The sequence below is a fragment of the Anolis carolinensis genome, chromosome 1 (genome assembly GCF_035594765.1).
Source record: "Anolis carolinensis isolate JA03-04 chromosome 1, rAnoCar3.1.pri, whole genome shotgun sequence".
Classification (NCBI taxonomy): domain Eukaryota; kingdom Metazoa; phylum Chordata; class Lepidosauria; order Squamata; family Dactyloidae; genus Anolis; species Anolis carolinensis.
In genome coordinates this window covers 88,897,315-88,923,703 of record NC_085841.1, presented here as the reverse complement: position 1 = coordinate 88,923,703, position 26,389 = coordinate 88,897,315, and the positions used below count along the sequence as shown (strand labels likewise).

The window sequence follows — 26,389 nt, the reverse complement described above, 5'->3', positions numbered from 1 at the left end:
AAATGTATCTAGCCTTTCATGGCAGGGAAGGCTGAAATATATTTCTTTGTTGACTATTCACCACAATAAATTAATGGCATAACATGGTAATAATGTATTTACAAAAATGGGGCATAGCTACACAAACGGGAAAATATGTTTATTATTCAGTTTAGGGTAATGATGTGATGGCTGTGAAGTAAAAAAATCTTTATCCACTGGTGGATCTGTTCTGTAGATTTTCACCAATCAGACTGAGAATCCTATGAGATCCTCGTAGCCTTTTCAGTGAATGTTCCTAGTCCATCGGTTCTCAAAGTATGCTCTGTGGAGTCCTTAGGGCTCTACAAAACAGTCAGGGGCTATGCACTCCCCCTTCCCCCTCCAAGCAGACAGTGGTGTGGAAGGAGGCACCGATCAACTGGATGTTCCTCCACTGCCAAAGCGCTGTAAGCACAGCTGTTGGAAATGCCTGTTGCTGAAACGCTGCCACTGAAAGTGGGGCGGCAAAGAAGGACAGGGGCCCCATTGGCAGTGGGAGGGGGTGGAGGGTGAGGGCATCGGCAGGGCTCTCCACAAAGAGCAGCTTGGCAGTGCTGGCAGTGAGGGTCCCATAGAGTGTAGGCCGGGGCCCTGGGGGCGCAAAGGCAGTGCCGGCTAGGAAGGCAGCCTCCACGTCCTGTGGGGGGTAGGCCAGAGCTGACCACAGGGCCCTTTCCAGATGGAGTGGGTCCTTGCTACCAAGGATTTTGAGAGGCAGCGCTTGGATACTGCCACCACCACCATTGCCATCGAGGGCTGCAACATGCTAAGGCTGCTGACCTCCGCCATGAAGGGCTTCCTTTCTTCCCTTTCCTTCCTTTCTCTTTGCTTCCATCCTTTCCTTCTCTTTCCTTACTTCTTTTCCTTCCTCGCAATGCAGACCTTTCCACTGTGCCTTCCTTGCTTCCAGAATTTGTTCATGTTTTTTCTCAATTAGTTCACACACACATATCCATCTGCCACTGGCCCAGCTAATCTGTCAAATTTTAAAACACAATGCAGCCCCTGTATCCAAAAGTTTGCCCATGCCTGATAAATATAAATTATATGTAATATATAATATATAAACATTTCTTGGGGCTCTATGAGAAACTTTTCCTTCAAAAAGGGCTCCATGGAACCCCTGTCTAACTTATAGATGTGGGCTCCTCTCCTCAGCCTAATTTTAGAGGAGATGGTAGTGAAAATATTTAGTTCTGCTTTCTCAAAAACTAAAAAAAAACTGATTGCAAATTGGTTCTCTATACATAGTATGGAGTACGAACTATGCATATGTAAAACATACAGAAAGTTTTAGCAAAAAAAATCAGGAGGGTCGCTTTTTAAACCAATGAAAGCAAATGCCAAAGTATATCAAGACAATTTAATGTGAGTGGGAAAAGCTAGTACATTTTGCCTAATGACTTGTAAATAAAACCAAAAAGGCAGTCTTATTTGGCTAAGTACATTTTACCTGCCTCAGTAGAGTCTTCAGTTTCAGAAAATTTATTTATTTATTTATTTACAGTATTTATATTCCGCCCTTCTCACCCCGAAGGGGACTCAGGACGGATCACATTATACACACATAGGGCAAACATTCAATGCCCATAAACACATCAAACAGAGACCGAGACAGACAGACGCAGAGGCAGTTTAACCTGTACAATTAAAAATGTACAAGAGTTCCTGGCTGAGCATGTGCATAATGTAAGATCCTTGATTTTGGGGTGATTTCAGGGAAATAGATTAGCATTTGAACCAACAGCAAGAGAAATTACATTTATAGTGTAAGGAGTCTGGAAAGCTAATCAGAAATTCATTTAGAAGTTAGTTCCATCTGCCCAGTTCAGACATTCATTACAACAGAACTAGTCAATTTGATCAATTGACCTCTTGTTAAAAAAGAGAGAGAGATAGAGAGAGATTGAAAGATCAAAGTAGTCCTGTGTATTTTATAGGTGGAGACAAAACCATATTGCTGTTCTAACAGGCATCCTGAACCCTAGATGTTCTCGCTAGTACTGTTGATCCAAGTAACACTATCTTAAGTAGAGGAAAATTGCTTGGATGATGAGTCTGTAGTTATAATACGAAGTTCTGGAGAAAAATTGAGGAATACTAATTTAATGGCTACTTTGAGGCACCTCTAAAGTAGAGAAAGTATGTGTCAGATCTTTTTTTTTTTAAGACTGGGGATCCTTTTCATACCATGTGATTATAACACTCTGATGCTCCTTTAAATATCATTGTTTAATCCTATGAAATTCTTAGATTGGCAATTGAATAGCATTTAGGTTTTCCTACCAGAAAGCTTTAGTGCTACACAAATTACAAAACTCAATTTCCTTCGGATGGAGCCATGGCAGTTTAACTGAAATTACAGTACAATCATTGAAATATTTTTTTGATAATTGGACAATTATGTTAAAGCTTATTTTTTATCAGCCATGTATTATTAGTTGTAATTGTCATGTATATTGGCCAGATTTCCAATATTTCAGAGAAAACATAGAGACTACTTATGTTTAAACTTTGCTCACAAGTTTGCTCATTAGACAAACATGTCCTAGCATATTTCTAGATTTGACACCCTCTATTGCTTTCAGACCCATACCCCCTACATAAGGCAAACTGGAATATTTGAAAGTATTGCTTGGTAATAAGATAGATTGCGGTTTTAAAGCTAAATAGGATCACCCTTGGCTAATACTTGGATGGGAGACTGCCAATGAATGCCAGGTGGTGTAAGCTTTACTTCAGAGGAAAGAACTGGCAAAACCACTTCTAATTATTCCTTATGAAATTCATGGAGTTGGCATAGTTCAACAGGTAAATTGGGGGCACGCACACACACACAATTTGTTACTTTATAGTCTTTTCCTGAAATGAATAATTATTTTTAGAAGCCTGAGTTCTGCAGGATCACAGGTCTATGACACAGAATATACCATCCTGTAATCTATAAATTCTGTACTATAAATGTAACCATAGCTATTATAGTTACTTTTGAAATGGGATCACTTTTCCTTTATTTCTAATCTTGATATAATTATGTGTTAGAGAAGAAATTACTTAGGAGCTGTGGTGATGGTGATGGTGGTGTGTCTTCAAGTCATATCCGATATATGGCAACTCTGATAACACAAGAGAGGTTTTCTTGGCATGATTTCTTCAAAGGGGATTAGCCTTTGCCTTGCTCTTAGCCTGAGACAGTGGGTCTCCCTCAAGGTTTTCCAGTGGATTTCTATGGTTAATCAGGTATATGTTCCCTAGTCCCCAGAGTCACAGTCCAACAGTCAAGCCACTACACCATGCTGGCTCTCTCCTTAGAAATAGCTTGCTATTTGAAAGTAGTGACTTCCAAACTCTGAGGCAGACAGCATGTTTAAGAAGCAACTATGTTCTGAATGGGTTCACTTCTGTTTTTGAAATATACTGTAGCTAAACAGTTTATGGGGACTCAGAAGCAAAGCTTTAAAACTGGATGTTTGCAGCATAAATAACAGTATATGGGAATATCTGTGGTCACAAGGTATGATAGAATTATGGTTGCAGCAGCCATATATCTCAGAGCAGACATTAAAATTTAGGATCTTTGTGAAAGATTAAACCTATTCCAAGGGCAGCCACATTTTATTGCTAACATAGAGTTTACACGGATACTGCGACAGCAAGAGATTCTTTTAAACTGGTCCTCCATTACTTTAGCTGCCTTTTCCCCCGTTACCATTTTCAAATATTGTATACAGTTAATTTATCTGGTGTTCTCTGATAAACGGAGGTAAGGAACATTGCAGGAAACATTGTAGGGAACATTTACAGGGCTCTGGAAGAAGGAAAGCTACATTGGCCTAGAACCTGTCTATCTCCGCTTTGTAAGAATTGTGGGTAATTGACTATTCTCATGATTTGATTATTGTTCTGCATGGATTTGGACTGGCACAAGATCTGTGTTAAAATTCTGAGTTATGATTCTGGAACACATAGAAGGATTTAAAGCCAGCCTTTTTGTGTCAATGGTTCTTTATGGTGTGAATCCTTACTGAAGCATTCACAGGAGCTCATTGTGGTAATGTCAACAGCCACCATCTTCAACTAAGAGGACATAGACTTCTGAATTCATCCTTTAGAGAAATCACAGTGTCAATTTAAAAAGGCCTTGAAAACCTCATGCCACTTAGGATCACCTTTTGCTCTCTGTTGATATAGAATCAGGGCTTGTAATATGGAATTTAGACCACAATAAAATGAGAGGGAACTGCTTGGCAAGTGTGGCTAGCCATAATTAATAACCAAAGTTCCAGATTAAAAACTCATCAGGGAGTGAAGACAAAAGGACAAAGGCATTTATGGCATTCTTGGCCAAGAAGCAATGTCTATGGGCTCCTCCCCAAAATTGTAAGCATAAGAGAACATGTACTATGCAAAACATTTTTATACAATCAGGTTACTAGTTGGAATTGTCCCACCCCTGTCTCTGGTTGGCCAGAAGAAGGGGCTGGCTAAGGATCCACACAAGGATTGGTCTAGAGCAGAAGCTGTGGAGCCACCCCATGGGAGGGCACAGCCTCCCATTAAACAGAGGTTGAGAATGCATTTCTGGGTAATGACCCTTAAGCCAGGCCATTTAGACAGTTTGGTACATTTAGGAGAATAAAAATACAGGTTATACATTTCGGACTTGGGAAATATATATATATATATATATATATATATATATATATATATCCTTTTGAATAAAAATATACAGAAAGGAATAGATACAAATGTGGTAGCTGCTTGATCCTAGTTTTTTAGTTTTGTCTTTGGGTGTCTAGGCATGAAGATGATGGAATTATCTACATTTCTTTTCCCAGGCCAGCCAAATAGAGAATGTTGAAATGACCAAGTCCCCTTCATTTCTAGACCACACCCGGGGCTGTTTCCCAGAGTGAAACAATAGCTGGATAATTCACCTCTTAACCTAGGTCAGTTAGAGGTCAATGCTTCCTGTCTCAGAAATAAAATAGAACATATTTAATGGATATATAGGAATAAAGTGGAATAAAATATAATTTATGATTAGGATGATAGAGGAAGAAGGCAAGGGTATATAGGTGTAGGGGCCTGGGAGGCTTTCTGCAAAAGAGAGGATGCTGCTTTATCTAATTTTGGTTTATTGCCCTTGTGAACCTTCAGAGTTAATTTAAAATTGTACTTCTTAACTTTCGAGGAGCAGTCACTGAAGCACCACTGAAAGCTATAAGTGTACAGATTCAAAATTTTGGATATGATTTATTTGATTTTGCTGGAATTTTTTTCAGATTAGCCTATAATGAGAAAAATACAGAAGTGTTAGCTCTAACTGTTTATGTCAAAATTCACCGTGGCTCCTTACACACAGCTGTATGAAATGCACATTTAACTGAATTATACGGCAGTGTGGACTCAATTCAATTTTAATGCAGTTCAAAGCAGATACTGTGGATTATCTGCCTTGATATTCTGGGTTGTATGGCTATGTGGAAGGGCCCTGTGACTGGAAAAATTCAAACACGAATACTTTTTAAAAAAATCAACCCAGGGATATGTAGGCTTTCGATTAAAATCACTTGATTTAAAAGGTAATCAGATTGTTGATTTCATCCTGAGAATTTGTTTAGATGAACACACCAAGAAGAATGCACTGACGCTTCAGCCCCAAGGGCATATATTCTTTTCCTCCTTTTCACACCATCTGTAAAGTTATCACATGTGCACACAGGCCTCACTGTTAATAATAGGCTGGACAGACCTGGTCTGAAACCTTGTGTTTTTCTGAAACACTTTCCCAAACCTGTATTTCCTGTTTGCTAAAGTTTTCAGAAAGAGCTAGCATGGTCTAGTGGTTTGAGGGTTAAAATATGACTCTGGAGACCAGGATTTGATTCCCCACTGGCCATGAAAACCCACTGGGTGACTGTGGGCAAGGCACACGCTCCCTTAGGGTCACCATAAGTTGGAAATGACTTGTGACCTCAACAGATAGGCTGCTGGAATTGCCACACATCACACCCTGCATTGCCTGACACGGGGGTGGGGGGGGGGGAAGCAACACCACCTAGCTTCTCCCCGTCGATCCAATACAACAAAGGAAGCATGTGCCCGTTTGTCTATACTTTTGCGATAGAGCTCTGCAGGAAGTAGCTCTACATCATGTTATGGGAGACAGCACAAAAGTATAAACAAATTTATGCATGCCACCAAAAAAGTACCCTGTCCAGTGAGGTCATTGGAGGCACACAATGGCAAGAAATGTTTCCAAGCAGCCTTTCTGAAGTGCTTTACTTACAGGAGATTTTTTTTTAAAAAATAATGCTAAAAACATGCAATCCTTGTACATAATGTTTTTTTTCCTATTGTTTTACAAAGCTTGGTTATACTATCTTCAGCACTTCCTTTATGGGGAACATATAGATTTTGGGGGGGGGGAGATGTGCAAATGTTTGAAGTTTTAATTCCCTACCTTGGCTACCCATCAGCATACAGAAAGGTATGAATGTAATGAAATGTAATATCATTTCTCTTATTTATGGTAATTAGATTGCAACTCAGCTCTGAAATCTACCTTATTGAGATGATAAGCTTATGATACCTCTTACAGCAGTTGTTACAAGATGCCTGTCTTAAGATTTAGAAATGATAACACTAGCTTGGTTTATGTTCTGCTGAAATGCCAAGAGACATTTTTGCAAGCACACAGATTAAAAGTTAATTAAAAAAGGGGGAAAACCCTCCAATCTGTTGTTATCCATACTGCTTTGCATTCAAAAGCAACTTTTACCCAGTAGATTTCTTTGCTGAAGGTTATAGAGGGCAGAAGTACAGGGACAGTTTCTTTGTGGTTTTGCAACCAGAATGACTCAAGTTGAAATCCTCTGCATTTTACTTATGGATGCAATTTTCTAAGACTTATTCCTGCATGGACATGCATTGTATAGCACTGTACCTGTCATGTATAAATTTGCAATTACATGACAACTTTTTTAGAGTAGATATTGGTTGGATGATGCATTACAGTAAATCAGGAGGGACAAAGATCTGGTGATTGTAACTTTGTTTCAACCCCAGGAAAGATAGGAATGGGGGAAAGTCTGAAATTGCTAAAAGCTATATGCAATTTGTACATACATATTACTCATATTAGAGATACACACATCGCTGTTCAATTGTATTTCTCTGTGTGATGCTGTTCTGCAAGCTAAATTACACAAACGGCTCCTAATGGATTTATTTTGAGCTAGAAGAGCAGGTGGAAGCAATACACAATGAGATTTCCTGCTTCATTGGATATTGCTATGTAGATTAATGATTCATTTCAGCACAATATGAATAATATTAGTATAGTGAATAACCTTTTGTAATACTATATTGTTTCTTGTGTCTTACAAGACATTTGTTCATGGGTATTGCAAGTTATGGAAGTGTGTCTCACAGTGTGTGTACTGTATAGTTTGAGGCAATTACCAGTGGAAATGGAAGCTTTAGTACCATCATGTGGACCTAACTGTTGAATGTAATGAATTTCTGGTGAGTTTTAATAGGTGTATTTTATGAACTTTGATTTACAATCCATGCTGTCCCTTAGGCCTTAGGAGATAAAATGGCATTTATAAAATTAAAAAAGGTATAACAATTAAAATGTATACATATAGTAGTAAACCATATCCTGAATATTGTCAACTGCTAAATACCTGGCCAAGGTTTTTTTGAAAAGCTTTAATTGCTTATTTTATGCTTAAAGACACCATTCATACCATATTTAAATAAACTAATACATCCACAAGTTCTGAGATTTTGACTGCTCCCAAGACCTGTGTGACTCCCAAGATAACCATAATAATAAAACTTTATTTATACCCCGCCACCATCTCCCCAATGGGGACTCGGGGTGGCTTACATGGGGCCACGCCCAAAACAATACAATGTAAACAGCATATAAAAGAACAGCACAACACAATACAATAAACAATACAGTAAATAATATCCATTACAAAATAAAACAAGGAGACAATAAAAACAAGGGCAGACCACATGAACATTAAGTTAAAACTCGGGGTGAGAAAGACATAAAAATAAAAACCACAGCGAACAGGGTCATAAGGGAGTGGGGTATTCTGGAGGATAGATATTAGGGGGAGCAACGGAAAAGAAATATAAAATGGTTACTCTCCAAAAGCGCAGCGAAAGAGCCATGTTTTCAAGTCTTTCTTGAAGGCTGCTAGTGTGGGGGCTTGCCTAATCTCCGCGGGCAGAGAATTCCACAATCGGGGGGCCACAGCAGAAAAGGCCCTCTCCCTTGTTCCCACAAGGCGGGTCTGGGATATCGGGAGTGGGGACAGGAGAGCTTCCCCTGATGAGCGAAGGGATCGTGTAGGCTTGTGGTAGGAGATACGGTCACGAAGGTAGGTGGGTCCCAAACCGTTTAGGGCTTTATATGTGATGGTATACACCTTGAATTGGGACCGGAATATAAAAGGCAGCCAGTGGAGCTCCTTGAACAGGGGAGTAGATCTCTCCCTAACCATGAAGCATAAATCTTATCTTCCACTTATATAATCACTTGATTTAATATGCCATTGTGTAGTTGTATATGTCTCTGCTTTGTAGTATTGTTCTCTATAGCATTGTTCTCTCTCTATTATATCTGTACTCTTTCTATTATTTTAATTATTTCAGATTCATCATTTTCATTTTTCCAAAATAGTCAATTAAAACATTATTAAAACTAAACCAAAATAGTCTGGCTCTGTTTTTGAAGTATTTCAGATTATGCTAAACTGCAGCTTGGATTTGTGTCAGGGGAGTCACTGAAATAGTTCAAAACATATCAATACCTGCAACAAAAGGCAATGGAGGCTGATTTTTATATGTAAAATAAGTGAGTGCAAACTGCTCCTATACTTTTGTAACTATGACAGAGGCAAGAATCTATTTGTACAGGTTTACAAAAAGATATGAACATTGCATTGAGATTTAACCCCCAATCAAATGTATGTGTTACAGAGGAATAAAATAGTCCTTCCAGATGTGGTTAGACTACAAGCTTCTTCAGTCACAGCCAACCTTGTCATTGGTTAAGAATGATGTAACATATGAAGGTCACAGGCTTTCAATTCTATCATTATTTCGGTTGGGGGGGGGGGGGTTCAGTGGAAACATGTTAAAGTAGACTCCACACATACCATGATTCCATGCCCACAATTTCATGAGTCATGGAAGAAAAGTTTTTGTTGTGATTCCAAAATTATGTTCTTCTTGGTCGTGCCCCCTCGGCTCTGGAACTCTCTTCCAAGAGAAATAAGATTAGCTCCAACTCTGACCTCATTCCAAAACAGTTGAAAACCTGGTTCTTTCAAGCCACCTCTGATTAAGATGAACAGCTGATTGAGTCCCCACCCCCACCTATATCCTAGCATTCTGCACTTTATCTCTCCCCATGTTACCAGTGCTCCCATGATATTGCACAATTGCACAATTTCACAATTACAATTTTATCACTTTCCCCAAGATTGAAGATTGAAGTGCTATTATGTCGTTCCTGGCCTCTAGCCATGTTCTTATTGTACGATGATGTGTTTTTATTATTATGATTGTATTGTATTTTATATTGTTGTATTTGTACATTGTTGGGCTTGGTTTCCCATGTGAACTGCCCCGAGTCCCTTCGGGGAGATGGGGCGAGATACAAGAATAAAGTTATTATTATTATTATCATCATTATTATTATTCTCTATAGTTCTTAATTGTCTGCACTATTACAGGTTTCTTTCATACCTCATACCAATAATAATAGTAACAATAACAACAACAACAACAACAACAACAACAACAACAACAGCAAAAAGTTTATTTATATACCACCCCATCTCCCCTAGAGGACTCAGGGTGGTTTCCAACAAGGCAAAAAATTCAATTGCCAAACAGATACCATACAATAATGTCTTTAAAACAGTTACCTGTCATATCTTCCAATATCTTTCTTGTGTCCCAGCAGCAGCACCTAACCACCAGCTTGTTAAACAGTCTTACAGGGCTTGCTTATGGTTTCATTACTTTTGGTTTGGCCTAAGATGGGAGCAGTCAGGCAATGCAGATCTTGGAGCAAAAAGAAAGGTGTTCCTGCTTGCTCATTATTGGGAGGACTGTTGTTACACCCTTGCCAACAGTCTTTTAATTTTTTTTATTAGAGTAGTGGTGCCTTCCTTCGTGATAGCTATATGATTGTGGACATAGTAAAGTAAATGAGCAAGTAAATGAATGATCTAGAACTCTGCAACGTTATGCACACTTGTAATAGTATGAACCATTTGTTCTGTATATACAGATGCCCTTTACAAATCCCTCTGTTGACCTCTTATTATGCTGCTGCTGTCAAAAACCATTGATTAAAAAAATCTTTGTTCTTTTTCTTGTAAGCATCATATTTTGTTTGCTGCCCAAGTTGTAATGTGCTGTTCAGTCACAGTCCCATTTGCCTTGTAAATGTCTTCCCTTTTCTAATCTGGTTGTTACATTTTTGAAAACTTGGTGATGTTTCCATGATACCTTCTGTAATATAATTGGATCATTTTATGTGAAGAAGTTGGAATAGTCACTTCATGTAATGAAGCAGATTTAGTCTATGGTCTTGAACTAATATTCTTAGACTGCATTCCATAGACCATTTATTCTGGCGGAGTTTTATTCAAGAATGTCATCTTTATGCTGCATTGCTCCTATATCATTATCTCATTCCATTCCTCAGAGATTGTCCAGTCAGATTTTATACTGAGCGTGCAGAAAATATTGTTCTATAAAATCTGACTGTACACAGAAGGAAACATTCAATTAGGACTCAGATTTGGTATTTTTCACAATGTCTGAGTCTGGATCTACACTGCCAAATAATACAGTTTCAGCTGCACTATATGGTCAGTGCTGACCCATATAATACAATTCAGTGAAGTCCTAAGTATATTATTTGGCACTGTAGACCCAGATCCAGTTTTCAGTTGGCTGTCTTGGTTGTGACATAAATATTCTTCAGTCTGATTTGAATCTTCACCTTGGAAATCTGAAGATTGTACATTTTCCCATTCTTTATCATGGACAAATGGCCAATCATAGATAGGAAGCTCACCTCCACAAACTAAACTTTGGGCAAAGCACCCCTTTCCCTAATATTGTTTTCAGAGCTTTTTATAAATATACTTTGTGGGTCAGGGAAGCTGCTCTAATATGTGCTATGACTGTCAGAAATAACAAGGACTGCTGTTATGGCACACATATATTAGAGCAGCTTCCCGCTCCTGCGGGAAGGTAACAGTGCTCCATGCAGTCATGCTGGCCACATGACCTGTCTACAGACAACGCCAGCTCTTTGGCTTAGAAATGGAGATGAGCACCAACCCCCAGAGTCGGACGCGACTAGACTTAATGTCAGGGGAAAACCTTTACCTTTACCTTATCAGAATCATACATCTATCCAAAGATTTGGAATCAGCTTTCTTCATGGGGAAAGACCTGATTTGGCCTGGATGAAGTCTGGATATCATCAAATTCACCTATTTTAGTTCATTATTTGAGCCATATCCAAAAATGGTTGTACCCCTCTAATATCTAGTTGCCAGAAACATGTTGTATTTCCTCATTTCAACCAGCTTGAGATTTGCTGTGTGGTTAAACAAGCAAACCTCCGTCCTAATTTTTCACTTTTCCCCAAGATCCCCAACGTTTTAGTGTACTGTAGTCAACTTTTGTTGTGAGGATTTTGAAAAAGAAGGGAAAATATTAACCCAATGTCAGATATGCATAGTGAATTTTCAAGGACTACATTTTGGAGGGTTTTTGTTTGTTTGTTGTTTGTTTTTGTTTTACTAAACTTTCAGTCAAATCAATGAATGGAGACTGGAGTAGGCAATGTATTCCATGACTCTTTGGAACATAAATAATTTGGCAAAATTTCAACAGATGATTTCTGGAATTCTTCTTAAGTGAAAGTTTCAAAGAATACAAAAGAGGAGTCTGTTAACTCTTCTGCATTTTTCAAAAATGAGCTTTGCTCTTTCTATATATATGCAAAGCTCATTTTTGATTATATATATAGATATAGATATATAGATATATAATATGAGCTCTCACAGGAGTTTTAACTGAAAATTTTGATCATGTTCTTAGCTGTATTGTATTTTTTATAAATAGCTGAACTGAAGACAAGCAGTGAACAGAAAGATGCATATCGTATCATCCTACTGGAATATGCACAATACACATGTCTTTCTCCAGACACCCATACATCTCAATTTAACATGCACACAATATGGCTAATCCAAGAAACCAGAACTGGAAATGATACTACACATTTATGTACACTACTTGTTTGTGCAAATACGTTGGCCATAAGTAGTAACAAAATCCAATTACTTCCAGCCTCTGGAAAGTTTCTATTTACTTGTAATTAATTTATTTCCTCAAGGAAGGAAATATTCTTTCATCGTGGCTTAATGCAAGATAACATGCTTTTAAGATTTAACCATAACATTTTAGCTATTTTTACAGTTGCAACATTGTTAGAAGAATATCAAAGGTTGGATCTTGCTATGTTGCATAGCATTCTGTCATGATGTGAAGGAAGAGAGTATGTTTTGTGACAGGGCAGTAGCTGGTAGGTATCAAAGGCTAGTATCATTCAGATTTTTTTTTAAAAAAATAAAAAAAATAAGGTAACAGCATATCTACTTTACTTACATCTGAGAATCATTTAAATAGTGTTACTTTTCTAGTTGCAACTAGTTGGAATTCTAAATGGAACCTCTTGCCTTTTAAAAAGTAATATTTGAACACATTTTTATTTCGATTCTAGATTCTGCATCCAGAGCTAAAGTGTTCAATACTATACAGATTATGTTATGCTTAGCCCTGTAATTTTTAGAAGTTATAATTCTGACCAATGGCTATCTGTATTAGGAATTTATATGCCAAACACTCTTATAACAGTTATGATGCTCTCATAATCTATAAAGAATCTCATAATAGAGAAAGCCAGATGTACAACAGAAAATATTTTTGTTCATAGTATTTCTGCATGAATGTGAGGCCATCTATACTGCAGAATTATAGCAGTTTGACATCACTTTAACTGTCATATTTCCATCCAGTAGAATCCTGGGATTTATAAAGTTTTGGCACTATAGCTCTCTGACAGGAAAGATAGATATCCCAGAAAACTGCAAATCCCAGAAATCCAAAGCATTGTGCCGAGGCCATTAATATATCAAACTGCTGTAATTCTGAAGTGTGGATATAGCCTGTGTTTCGCTGTTGTTGTTGTTGTTGTTTTTTATTATTTTAAAAATGTTAACCTAAGGCTTTCAAAGTTTTTTCCTACCATCTGCTCATCACTCATTTCATTAGGATTAACTTGCACTGAAATTCACTGATTTGTGAAGGTAGGTCTTCATATTAGCCATTCTCTTTTGAGTCAAAGATGCATGAATCTGGAGTATATCCATGTGAACCAAGCCTGTCGTTAGTCAAACCAACTGGGGGATTACTCTAATGTGTCACTTGGCTGACTACCACAATGTAGTAGCAAGAAGAGCCTGAAGGAAGCCCCTGTAGTGACAGAAGACTTCCCAAGATGTTGTCAGTGAGAGAAGTCACAAAGTTAAACTCATATTTTGAAAGCGCCAGATAAGCCAGAGGGGGAAAACCCTAATAGTAGCCCTAAGCATGTGAAAAATGTCTTCTTTGCACAGCAGATAAAAGGATTAGACAAATCCATGGGAGATAATTCTGTCACCGGCTACTAAACATGATGGCTAAATGAAATCTTTGCATTTGGAGGCAGTAGGCACCTGAGTACCTGTGCTAGAGAATGAGAACTGGAGATTATTTTTGTTTTGTGGAGAGAGCTTTGCTTACTTGATACACAGTGTGGTATAGTGGCTTGAGTATTGGACTATGACTCTGGAGTCACTGCATGGTAACAAAACACACTGGGTGACTTTGGGGAAGTCACACTATGTCAGAGAGAAGCAATGGGAAACATCTTCTGAACAAATCTTGCTAAGAAAATCCTGTGATAGTTTCACTTGAGGGTCGCCATAGTTCAGAAATGAAGGCATACAGCAAGCAACAAGTAAGAATCTCATAGGTTGGTAGGACAATTAACTTGGCTCAAAATCCCCCTCACTATCTCAAGCTTGTATGCTTTGGTTGACCATGATCTTCAAGATGATAAAAACATCTAGGAATGAATGACACATTAGAGGAACATTAATTGAACAGAAATAGAAGAAATAGAAAGTTGTGATTTAGATTTCTTTTTCTCATGCCTCTTTCTTAAAAAACAACAACATGTGTTTCTAATAAAGGAACCAATAATATATATGAGTGAAGTAGTTTAAATTATATGGGTTTTCTCTAGATCACCTAAGAACCTTATCATACTAGAGCTTGGATCCACTTTAAATCCACTTTAGGGAGGGGGCTTTAAACAGCTCAGCCAGGCCTCACCAAACTACAAACTACAAACCCTAGAATTCTGCAGGAAGCAGAAACTGGATTTAAAGTGGATTCATGCTCTAGGGTGATGAGGCAGTAAATCATTTATTCCTTGTCCAGTTTCTTCCGAGATTGGCAGTTAAATGCTGAAAATGGCTTCCTGAGATAATATATCAGAAAGATGTTATTGTAAAATATGGTTGCTTCCAAAGAAGAACCTTAAATTACTAAGTACACTCCAAACAGAACAATTGATTTCAAACAAATTTTGTACAAAAATATACTCTAGCTGTAGTTAAATGGCAATACATTGTTTGCGATAAATGATACCCATTTGTCTCATTCACTATGAATGTAACTACTGCCTACGGTTTTGTCTGTCATTTATTGGGAAAATGAACAGAGTAGAGGGTTTATTATGCCAGGAAGGACGATCTAATTAGAGCTGTAACACTTAGCCACATCTCTGTTTTTGAGCCAGAGTCTGTTTTTACCATTGTGCATCTCGCAAAGTATATAACATTTATAACCAAGCCTCTGTGAGTGACTAGACTACTTGTCACTCAAGGCAGATAGCATGAATTCCTTGCTGTGTCTTTGTATTATATAGGTTTTAAAAGCCAGATTACAATAAAAACATCATGCTAATGAAAATTGTATTGATTCATATGTAGTACTCTGAAGAGAAGGAAGGTTTTTATCTTTCCATGGTGAATTTATCATATACTTGGACTTTACATACAACATTATTCCATCCTTCGGTAGGGAGGTTTTTTTTAAAGTTTTTTTTTACAAGGAAGCCAAAGGAATACAAATGACAATTGGGCTCAGGGTGTTATGTAGCCTCTGAATCACACCTGCAGCATTAAGTGTGTTCAGCTGGCATATTCACACTTGTCATTAATTCCACTTGTGTTTTAACTGCTAAACACATTATTGAATGATTGGATAGTGAGTGGGAGGGGCATGCTAGATGTCTACAAGTCATAGTTAAGTAACAGAGATGGTCAATAAGAGGAAATGTTCTATGATGTCACAGTTTTTGTAGTACTAAAATAGCAGAGTGCTCAGTTTCATGGATGATTTGGAGAGTAACTGTTCTTCAACACAGTATTAAAAGAATGCAAAATAAAAATATTAGCTGCCACTAAATGCCCCTCTAAAGAGTTTTCAGATGTTTCTGTTGGGAAACCCCCAAAGTACTCAGTCACAGTACCAGATTATTAGTGTGAAATCTCCATTTCTCCCCTTTTTTCATTTTAGCGCCAACACTGAAATAGCTGCCAAAACACTACAAAAAAGAATAAATGAATGAACTTTAATGATTGCATCTGTTCCACTCTGTAACTATAATATCCCAGAACTATAGATGGTGTGAATGAGCAGTATTCCTTTGAAAATACAAGTTTTCCCCTATTAACAATATGGAAAATTATCTTCTCATTTCTCATTTTATTTAAAAAATTCTTTGTCAATCATGATACTTCAGACTCCAGAACTTCCTTTTTGCACCTTACATTTCTTTAGTAAATTATCCAAATTCTAGATTGTTTTTGTTTTCTATCATCTGTGGGTGTACTGAACTGAAAGTTGAGAAGTATATATACCCTTTCTTTTAATCTATGCTAATATTTGGGTTAGTGATAGGTAATGTGCAATCTTAGGTCAATATTTGGACCAACGTCTTCTAATTGTCCACATATTTTACCTATTGCCTTTCTGTATGTATTCTTCAGAGAGAAATTCTGCTTACTATCTGTGAAAACAGTTATTTTTCTTCTTATTATTGATGTGTATATTTTTCTCTATCTGCCTTAGATGTATTCAGGTTGTAATAAAATCTGATTTACAGAGAAGTATTAATTTTTAATATGTTTAAGGCTTCTTCAAATACAATTGTATCTTATTGTGTCACAATCCTGGCAACTATTTTAGCAGAAAATAAATCCTTTCTAAATTAGCTGGAAAGACAGGTGAAAGCACAAACTATAATAAGTGTTGATTAAAAGTTCCTAATCCACTCCTATGAAAAGAGCAGTAATTAGATGCAAGTAAAGATCACTGGCAGAATGTTCAGGGTTAGTATTTTCTAAGCCAATGGTAAAGATAATATATGAATCTATTCTGTTAAGGTGCAGAGTGGCAACAATTCTTTGTGGCTTATTAAGAGCAGAAGGGTATTTTACAGGTTACAGTATTTCTGAGCCTGCTTCTGATGTCATGGCTTCACTGGAAATGTAATTGTCCTGAGTTCAGATCACCAGCTGAATAGAATACCTGTTCTTGGTTTGCCACATGCCTAGTAAAGCAGGTTTGGGTGGGTATTTACAATTGTTCGTGATTGTGAGTTTGTAGTGTTAGTAAGTACAGAGCAGTTATGGTTTCATATCTCCAGGCTATGGATCCATAACTGCAAGGTGGGCCAACCACAGATGCTTCATTTTATACTAAGCATCAGGCCTATAGCTGGGGGGGGGTTAGGGGTTCAACACACCCCCCTCCGAAATTTTTGAGGTTAAAAAAAAAACCTGGTTTCCTCATGAATTTTAACTGGTTAAGCAAATTCCCATGCTAAGTCTATGAGATGCAAAAAAGTAAGAGTCCCTCCAGGCACTATCTCAAGCAGATATTGACAGGTCTGTAGCCGGGGGGTGGGGGGTGGGGGGGGGGTGGTTAGGGGTTCAACCCCCCAAAATTTTCAAACCCCTCTCAATTTTTTTTTTCTGGCTACAGCCCTGCTAAGCATTGTCACAGAGTTAGTTATGATAGAGAAACCATTCTGCCACCGGAGTATATAGTAATACAAGATATTCAACAGAGAATTTCCAACTTCATCTCTTATAATGTAAAAATGGTATAACCTGAATCCTCTGTAAACTCAGCTAAAAACAGTGTTTTGTGTCAAGAGTTATTCAACATGATAGATTGTCAAAAGAGGTAAAAAAAAACCCAGATACATTTGAAAAGTTTTTGTAATGCTTTCTTTACATTTTTCCAGGTCTTCCAGATTGCCTATGTTATTGTAAAAGCAGCTAATTCACCACGGCCTGGCAACTGGATTTTGGAGCGTTCACTAGATGGTGCCAACTACCAGCCCTGGCAGTACCATGCTATCACAGACACGGAATGTCTGACTCGCTACAACATCCCTCCCCGCACTGGACCTCCATCGTATGCAAAAGATGATGAAGTTATATGCACTTCATATTACTCTAGAATTCATCCATTGGAAAATGGAGAGGTAAGATGGGGAGTACTGTTATCAAAATGGTGGCAGTCAGGCTGCCCTACTTCAATACATGCATGTCCCCTTCAACTAATGTATAAATCAGGATTTTTAAACATTACATAGTGAACAAGCAACTATGGCGATACTGCTATAAGTGGATGTGCAAATGACAATAACAAGTAGTTCAAACAGATTTTCATTAAAATGTAAGTATGAGTTGTAGGGCTGTGCAAAAAGTCAGACGTGGGTCATACATTTTTTGGTAAATACATACTTACAACCTGATTAACGAAGCCAGTTTGCCCATTCTCAATTGCTTTCACATGCATCATGCTAGCAGCTAGGCTTGATCGATCCACGAAAAATTTGATTCTAAACTCGTTTCAAAACTAGAGGGGGGCAGCGTTTCGTTTCTGAAGGTATTTCCGAATTTTGCCCCCCAAAAAATTCGAAATTAACGAAAATTCGTTATCTTCAAAATTAATTCGTTAATGGCGGACGCGCATGCGCAGTCGCCCAAAAACAGCCCCGGGGGGGGAGTTCGGGGGCTCTCCTGCTCTCATTTTTTCAGCTATACTGATCAAATTTGGTACAGTGGGAGAACACAATCCACCCTGTTTGTTTGCTAAATTGCAGAGCGTTTGCCCTTTCCTAAGATTTATTGCGCAATTTTATAGTTCATATAAAAAAACTTTACCAATTGCAAAAAATCTGTTCCTGCTTTTGAATTGTTATTTCCTGTTCATTCAATAGGGGTTCCATCACTGTGAAAGTCCTTCTTCTACTTGTGTAACATTGTTTCAGTGCCCGTAAATCTGTCAAAATTATAGGGCATTGGGGGCCATTGGCCAAGAGACACATTTTGCTGCCTGCCACTATGCGCAATGACTTTCCCCAGGCATCCATATTGGAGGCCATTATACCCCAGTGGTCAAGCCCCTCCCCTCCCAAGAAATGTAAGATTTCTGCGACGTTGGTTTGATTTATTGCCTGATGGCAAAATGGGGGCTTGGATCCCACTCCCCTGGGGAGCCGTCCACCGTGGCCCGTCTCCCACCCCTGCCCCTTTCCCCAAAGCAGCAGGGCGTGGGCTTAAACTGCGGAAATAGACATGGGGGCATGGATCCCACACCCCTGACCCTTTTCCCTAAAGCAGTAGGGCGGGGGCTCAGCTGCTGAGATACACATGAGGGTTAGTATCCATTAAAAGCACTGGCAGGGGTAGTGGGAAAAATTGGAGCAAAAAGAAAGAAAAAATCAACGTTGTGATCCGAACCGCAATGTCCAAGATGGAGAAAAAAGAAGAAAGAAAAAATCCCCGTGGGGATCCGAACCCCAATGTCTATATCAGCATCAAAGACCCCATCCTGCGCCGGTGACAGTTGGCCGGCATGCATCCCGTACAGAGAGAGAGAGAGAAAAAACCAGAGGACCCCGTCCCAAAGGAAGGATCTGTGCAAAATTGCCCAAAGGGGTGCGGAACGACAGCCGCGAGAGAAGAGAGATGTGGTGCAACGTGGGAAACACGACCATGTAGGCCAAGAGGCAGCAAAAACAAAAGAAAAGAAAAGAAAAAGCCACAGGCGGCAAGTCCCACACATTAAAATGGGCCGGCCACAGTTGGACGGCACGCATCCCAGAGAGGAAAAAAGAGTGGCCGCCCCAAAGGAGGCATCTGTGCTAAATCGCCCAAAGGGGTGCGGAACGACAGCCGCGAGAGAAGAGAGATGCGGTGCAACGTGGGAAACAGGAACACGTAGGCCGACAGGCAGCAAAAACAAAAGAAAAGAAAAGAAAGAAAAAGCCACAGCCGGCAAGGCCCACACATTAAAATAGGCCGGCCACAGTTGGCCGGCATGCATCCCAGAGAGGAAAAAAGAGTGGCCGCCCCAAAGGAGGCTTCTGTGCTAAATCGCCCAAAGGGGTAAAGAACGACAGCCGCGAGAGAAGAGAGATGCGGTGCAACGTGAGAAACACGAACACGTAGGCCAACAGGCAGCAAAAACAAAAGAAAAGAAAAGAAAGAAAAAGCCACAGCCAGCAAGGCCCACACATTAAAATAGGCCGGCCACAGTTGGCCGGCATGCATCCCAGAGAGGAAAAAAGAGTGGCCGCCCCAAAGGAGGCTTCTGTGCTAAATCGCCCAAAGGGGTAAAGAACGACAGCCGCGAGAGAAGAGAGATGCGGTGCAACGTGGGAAACATGAACACGTAGGCCGACAGGCAGCAAAAACAAAAGAAAAGAAAAGAAAGAAAAACCACAGCCGGCAAGGCCCACACATTAAAATAGGCCGGCCACAGTTGGCCGGCATGCATCCCAGAGAGGAAAAAAGAGTGGCCGCCCCAAAGGAGGCTTCTGTGCTAAATCGCCCAAAGGGGTAAAGAACGACAGCCGCGAGAGAAGAGAGATGCGGTGCAACGTGGGAAACACGAACACGTAGGCCGACAGGCAGCAAAAACAAAAGAAAAGAAAAGAAAGAAAAAGCCACAGCCGGCAAGGCCCACACTTTAAAATGGGCCGGCCACAGTTGGCCGGCATGCATCCCAGAGAGGAAAAAAGAGTGGCTGCCCCAAAGGAGGCTTCTGGGCAAAATCGCCCAAAGGGGTAAAGAACGACATCCGCGAGAGAAGAGAGATGCGGTGCAACGTGGGAAACACGAACACGTAAACCGACAGGCAGCAAAAACAAAAGAAAAGAAAAGAAAGAAACAGCCACAGCCGAAAAGGCCCACACATTAAAATGGGCTGGCCACAGTTGGCCGGCATGCATCCCAGAGAGGAAAAAATTGTGGCCCGCCACAAAGGAAGGATCTTAGCATAATTGCCTAAATATGTAAAGAGGGACAGCTGCGAGAGAAGAGAGATGCGGTGCATCATGGGAAACACGTTCACGTAGGCCGACAGGCAGCAAAAACAAAAGAAAAGAAAATAAAGAAAAAGCCACAGCCGGCAAGGCCCACACATTAAAATAGGCCGGCCACAGTTGGCCGGCACGCTTCCCAGAGAGGAAGAAAGAGTGGCCGCCCCAAAGGAGGCTTCTGTGCAAATTCGCCCAAAGGGGTAAAGAACGACAGCCGCGAGAGAAGAGAGATGCGGTGCAACGTGGGAAACACGACCACGAAGGCCGACAGGCAGCAAAAACAAAAGAAAAGAAAGAAAAAGCCACAGGCGGCAAGGCCCACACGTTAAAATACTAGGCCAGCCACCGTTGGCCGGCACGCTTCCCCGACAGGAAGAAAGGGTGGCCGCCCCAAAGGAGGCTTCTGTGCAAAATCGCACAAAGGGGTAAAGAACGACAGCCGCAAGAGAAGAGAGATGCGGTGCAACGTGGGAAACACGACCACGAAGGCCGACAGGCAGCAAAAACAAAAGAAAAGAAAAGAAAAAGCCACAGGCGGCAAGGCCCACACGTTAAAATACTAGGCCGGCCACCGTTGGCCGGCACGCTTCCCCGACAGGAAGAAAGAGTGGCCGCCCCAAAGGAAGGATCTTAGCTAAATTGCGTAAATATGTACAGAGGGACAGCTGCGAGAAAAGAGAGATGCGGTGCATCGTGGGAAACACGACCACGAAGGCCGACAGGCAGCAAAAACAAAAGAAAAGAAAAGAAAGAAAAAGCCACAGCTGGCAAGGCCCATACATTGAAATACTAGGCCGGCCACAGTTGGCCGGCACGCTTCCCAGAGAGGAAAAAAGAGTGGCCGGCCCAAAGGAGGTTTCTGTGCAAAATTGCACAAAGGGGTAAAGAACGACAGCCGCGAGAGAAGAGAGATGCGGTGCAACATGGGAAACACGACCACGAAGGCGGACAGGCAGCAAAAACAAAAGAAAAGAAAAGAAAGAAAAAGCCACAGCCGGCAAGGCCCACACATTAAAATAGGCCGGCCACAGTTGGCCGGCATGCATCCCAGAGAGGAAAAAAGAGTGGCCGCCCCAAAGGAGGCTTCTGTGCTAAATCGCCCAAAGGGGTAAAGAATGACAGCCGCGAGAGAAGAGAGATGCGGTGCAACGTGGGAAACATGACCACGTAGGCCGACAGGCAGCAAAAACAAAAGAAAAGAAAGAAAAAGCCACAGGCGGCAAGGCCCACACATTGAAATACTAGGCCGGCCACAGTTGGCCGGCACGCCTCCCAGAGAGGAAGAAAGAGTGGCCGCCCCAAAGGAGGCTTCTGTGCTAAATCGCCCAAAGGGGTGCGGAAAGACAGCCGCGAGAGAAGAGGGATGCGGTGCATCGTGGGAAACACGACCACGAAGGCCGACAGGCAGCAAAAACAAAAGAAAAGAGAAGAAAGAAAAAGCCACAGCCGGCAAGGCCTACACATTGAAATACTAGGCCGGCCACAGTTGACCGGCACGCATCCCAGAGAGGAAGAAAGAGTGGCCGGCCCAAAGGAGGTTTCTGTGCAAAATCGCACAAAGGGGTAAAGAACGACAGCCGTGAGAGAAGAGAGATGCGGTGCAACATGGGAAACATGACCACGAAGGCCGACAGGCAGCAAAATCAAAAGAAAAGAAAAGAAAAGAAAGAAAAAGCCACAGCCGGCAAGGCCCACACATTAAAATAGGCCGGCCACAGTTGGCCGGCATGCATCCCAGAGAGGAAAAAAGAGTGGCCGCCCCAAAGGAGGCTTCTGTGCTAAATCGCCCAAAGGGGTAAAGAATGACAGCCGCGAGAGAAGAGAGATGCGGTGCAACGTGGGAAACATGACCACGTAGGCCGACAGGCAGCAAAAACAAAAGAAAAGAAAGAAAAAGCCACAGGCGGCAAGGCCCACACATTGAAATACTAGGCCGGCCACAGTTGGCCGGCACACCTCCCAGAGAGGAAGAAAGAGTGGCCGCCCCAAAGGAGGCTTCTGTGCTAAATCGCCCAAAGGGGTGCGGAAAGACAGCCGCGAGAGAAGAGGGATGCGGTGCATCGTGGGAAACACGACCACGAAGGCCGACAGGCAGCAAAAACAAAAGAAAAGAGAAGAAAGAAAAAGCCACAGCCGGCAAGGCCTACACATTGAAATACTAGGCCGGCCACAGTTGGCCGGCACGCATCCCAGAGAGGAAGAAAGAGTGGCCGCCCCAAAGGAGGCTTCTGTGCTAAATCGCCCAAAGGGGTGCGGAAAGACAGCCGCGAGAGAAGAGGGATGCGGTGCATCGTGGGAAACACGACCAGGAAGGCCGACAGGCAGCAAAAACAATAGAAAAGAAAAGAAAGAATAAGCCACAGCCGGCAAGGCCCACACATTGAAATACTAGGCCGGCCACAGTTGGCCGGCACGCTTCCCAGAGACAGAGAGAGAAGAAAAAAACCAGGAAATGTGGGCCCAAGCCCCTCAGACCCGGGGGGCCGGCCACCGTTGGCCGGCCCCATGCCCACACCCCACAAGCCACGGGGAAGGGCATGTTTTCTTTCCGTCTGCTTTCGAAATGTGGGCCCAAGCCCCTCAGACCCGGGGGGCCAGCCACCGTTGGCCGGCCCCACGCCCACACCCCACAAGCCACGGGGAAGGGCATTTTTTCTTTCCGTCTGCTTTCGAAATGTGGGCCCAAGCCCCTCAGACACGGGGGGCCGGCCACCGTTGGCCGGCCCCACGCCCACACCCCACAACCCACGGGGAAGGGCATGTTTACTTTCCGTCTGCTTTCGAAATGTGGGCCCAAGCCCATCAGACCAGGGGTGCCGGCCACCATTGGCCGGCCCCACACACACACCACAGAACCCACATGGGGAAGGGCATGCTTTCGTTACGTCTGCTTTTGAAATGTGGGCCCAATCCCCTTAGACCAGGGGGGCCAGCCACCGTTGGCCGGCCCCATGCCCACTCCCCACAACCCATGACACAAAGACACACTCCATGACAGCAAACCGTCTAGCCTCTGGAAAAAACTAGCCATTTATGTAGTCAACGATTCCATTATATCGTGATATTTTGCAGCCAAATTCATAAATTAAGCAATAACAACATAACATTACTGCATATTGAACGACTTCTTCTGTCACATTGGTTGTATAACATGAATTTTTGGAGCTTTATTAGGAAAATCATAACCTCATATGATGTGTAATACGCTTCTCTTCTACCAGTCCAATCCAAGATATTTCCTTATTTAAGCTTAGGTAGGCCCGTTCAGCTTTGATCAGTGAGACTCTTCTGTATTCAAGGAAATGTTGGGTTAATGAGACATAAAATATAACTGAAGTCACAGTCAGCATACAGCATTACTAGCTTAAAAAACAGTGGTGTAAAAACACAGCTCTGGTCCGAGTGCTGAATAGAGAGGAGGTAGTTTGACAGTTAAAAAACAATGCAGTGCGAAATACTATTGGCCTGGCAACCAATTCTTCAATAGGCAACGAACGACCACACAGACCTCCAAGGCTTTTTGGAAGAGGAAGGTTTTAAGGCTCTGATGTTGGGTTCATGTTTCCATGGAGTTGCACTTCAGGGAAGACTTGTGTGTATTTCTGGTGTTATTAAAGTTCTCCAGCAGATGAGCTGGATAGAGGGAAATGACTTCTGTTGGTATACAGTTAAAGTAAAGTTGAGGAAGTACAATAATGAAAGATATTGTGTGTAATGGAGTAGTAATGAATCCAAAGTAGAAACAAAGCACAAATGTTGATTCAAAAGGGAACATGAAGACATAAGTAATTGTTTTTAATAGCAAAACAGAGTTTCTGAGTGGATTGATTCTCTACTTATGAGTCTGCGGAAGATTATCATCACATACTGTCGACTACACCCGCTCAAGGCAATGGTACAGTGAAAGAAGACAATTTTGAGAAGTGGTAAAGGCCAAGGTGTCCCACTTTTTTCAGTGATTCCACCATCTTCTATCATTATACCCACAGGCCAGCAAAAAACAGTTCCCACGAGACGGAACCTGCGCCCACACCTCGAAAGCAGCCGCAAAGGCACACGCCCTGACGGGCAAACGCCACCGTCCGCGTGCGCGGCCAGAGGGCAAGGGGAACCAAAGGCGGCCGTTCTGCGGCCACAACGTTGAGTACACTGCCTTTATAGGTGAATGGGACACTGTCCCACTGTCTTTGATCATTCCACCCTCTTCTATTGTTATACCAACAGGCCAGCAAAAAACAGTTCCCACGAGACATAACCTGCGCCCACACCTCGAAAGCAGCCGCAAAGGCACACGCCCTGACGGGCAAACGCCACCGTCCGCGTGCGCGGCCAGAGGGCAAGGGGAACCAAAGGTGGACGTTCCGCAGCAACAGCGTCAATCACAGCTTTTCAGGGTGATGGGACACAAGGTTTACATTTGGATAAATTTTGGCAAAATCGTAGGTGTCCCACTGTCTTTGATGATTCCACCCTCTGAGTTATACCAACAAGCCAGCAAAAAGCGGTTCGCACTCGACGCTACCTGCGCCCACACTTCGAAAGCAGCCGCAAAGGCACACGCCCTGACGGGCAAACGCCATCGTCCGCGTGCGTGGCCAGAGGGCAAGGGGAACCAAAGGCGGGCGTTACGCAGCAACAGCGTCAATCACAGCCTTTCAGGGTGATGGGACACAAGGTTTACATTTGGAGAAATGCTGGCAAAATCGTAGGTGTCCCACTGTCTTTGATGATTCCACCCTCTGAGTTATACCAACAAGCCAGCAAAATGCGGTTCGCACTCGACGTAACCTGCGCCCACACCTCGAAAGCAGCCGCAAAGGCACACGCCCTGACGGGCAAAAGGCACCCTCCGTGTAAGCGGGCAGAGGGCTAGGGGACCCAAAGGCGGCCGTCCCGCGGCCACTGCGTCGACCACACCCGCTCAAGCCGATGGGACAGTGAAAGATGAAAATTTAGAGAAGTGCTGGCCAAAGTCGAGGTGTAGTATTAATCCCTGCGGCAAAACATATCCTCAAAGGTTCAGATGGACAGATATCTCTGTAAAGTGTGAGTCTGGCGTATTCCTTCACCTAAAATGATTATCCGAAGTATCCACATCAAATATAACAGTGCTCTTTCTGTACAGGAACTGCGAGGATCTGGAGAAGACCAAACAGTCCTGGCTCATGAGGGAAATATTTTTTGACAAAAAAAAAGAAAAATAGAGAATTGAATGAAATCCGTACTGAACCCAAAGAGGAAGCATTTCCTACCTTGGCTTTTATGGACTAATTTCCCACAGAATATCCTTCTACCTCTACAGCGTCAGTATTACAGGAGAGAAAAAGTTTTGTAACTTCAGACTACAGAGATGGGCCAAAAGTAACTTTATTAAGTTCAACAGGGACAAATGAAAGCTACTTCACTTCGGTATAAATAATGGAAATCCAAGCGACTGATTTTTGGACGCCTAGCTTGACAGCAGTGTGTGAGAAAAACATCTGGGAGTCCTCGTGGACAACAAGATAACAATGAGCCTACTATGGGTTGCGGCAGATCAAATATCCAATGGGCTTTAGGCCTGCATCAATAGGGGAATAGCGTCTAGATCCAAGGCAGTCATGCTCCCCCTCTACTCTGCCTTGGTCAGACCACACCTGGAATAATGTGTCCAACTTTGGGCACCGCAGATAAATGGAGATGCGGACAAGCTTGAAAGTGTCAAGAGGAGTGCGACTAAAATGAATAAGGGTCTGGAGAACAAGCAGTATGAGGAGAGGCTTTAATAGCTGGCCATGTTTAGCATGCAGAAGA

The 26,389-nt window shown here is 41.8% G+C and overlaps 1 protein-coding gene across 1 annotated transcript in view; it reads left to right on the top strand.

The window, feature by feature from the left end:
• Positions 1–26,389, top strand: part of lama2 (laminin subunit alpha 2) — a 630,991-nt gene that overhangs the window by 157,231 nt on the left and 447,371 nt on the right. Inside the window, 1 exon segment of the mRNA XM_062978830.1 lies at positions 17,507–17,749. Within this exon segment, the coding sequence (XP_062834900.1) occupies positions 17,507–17,749 (243 nt within the window).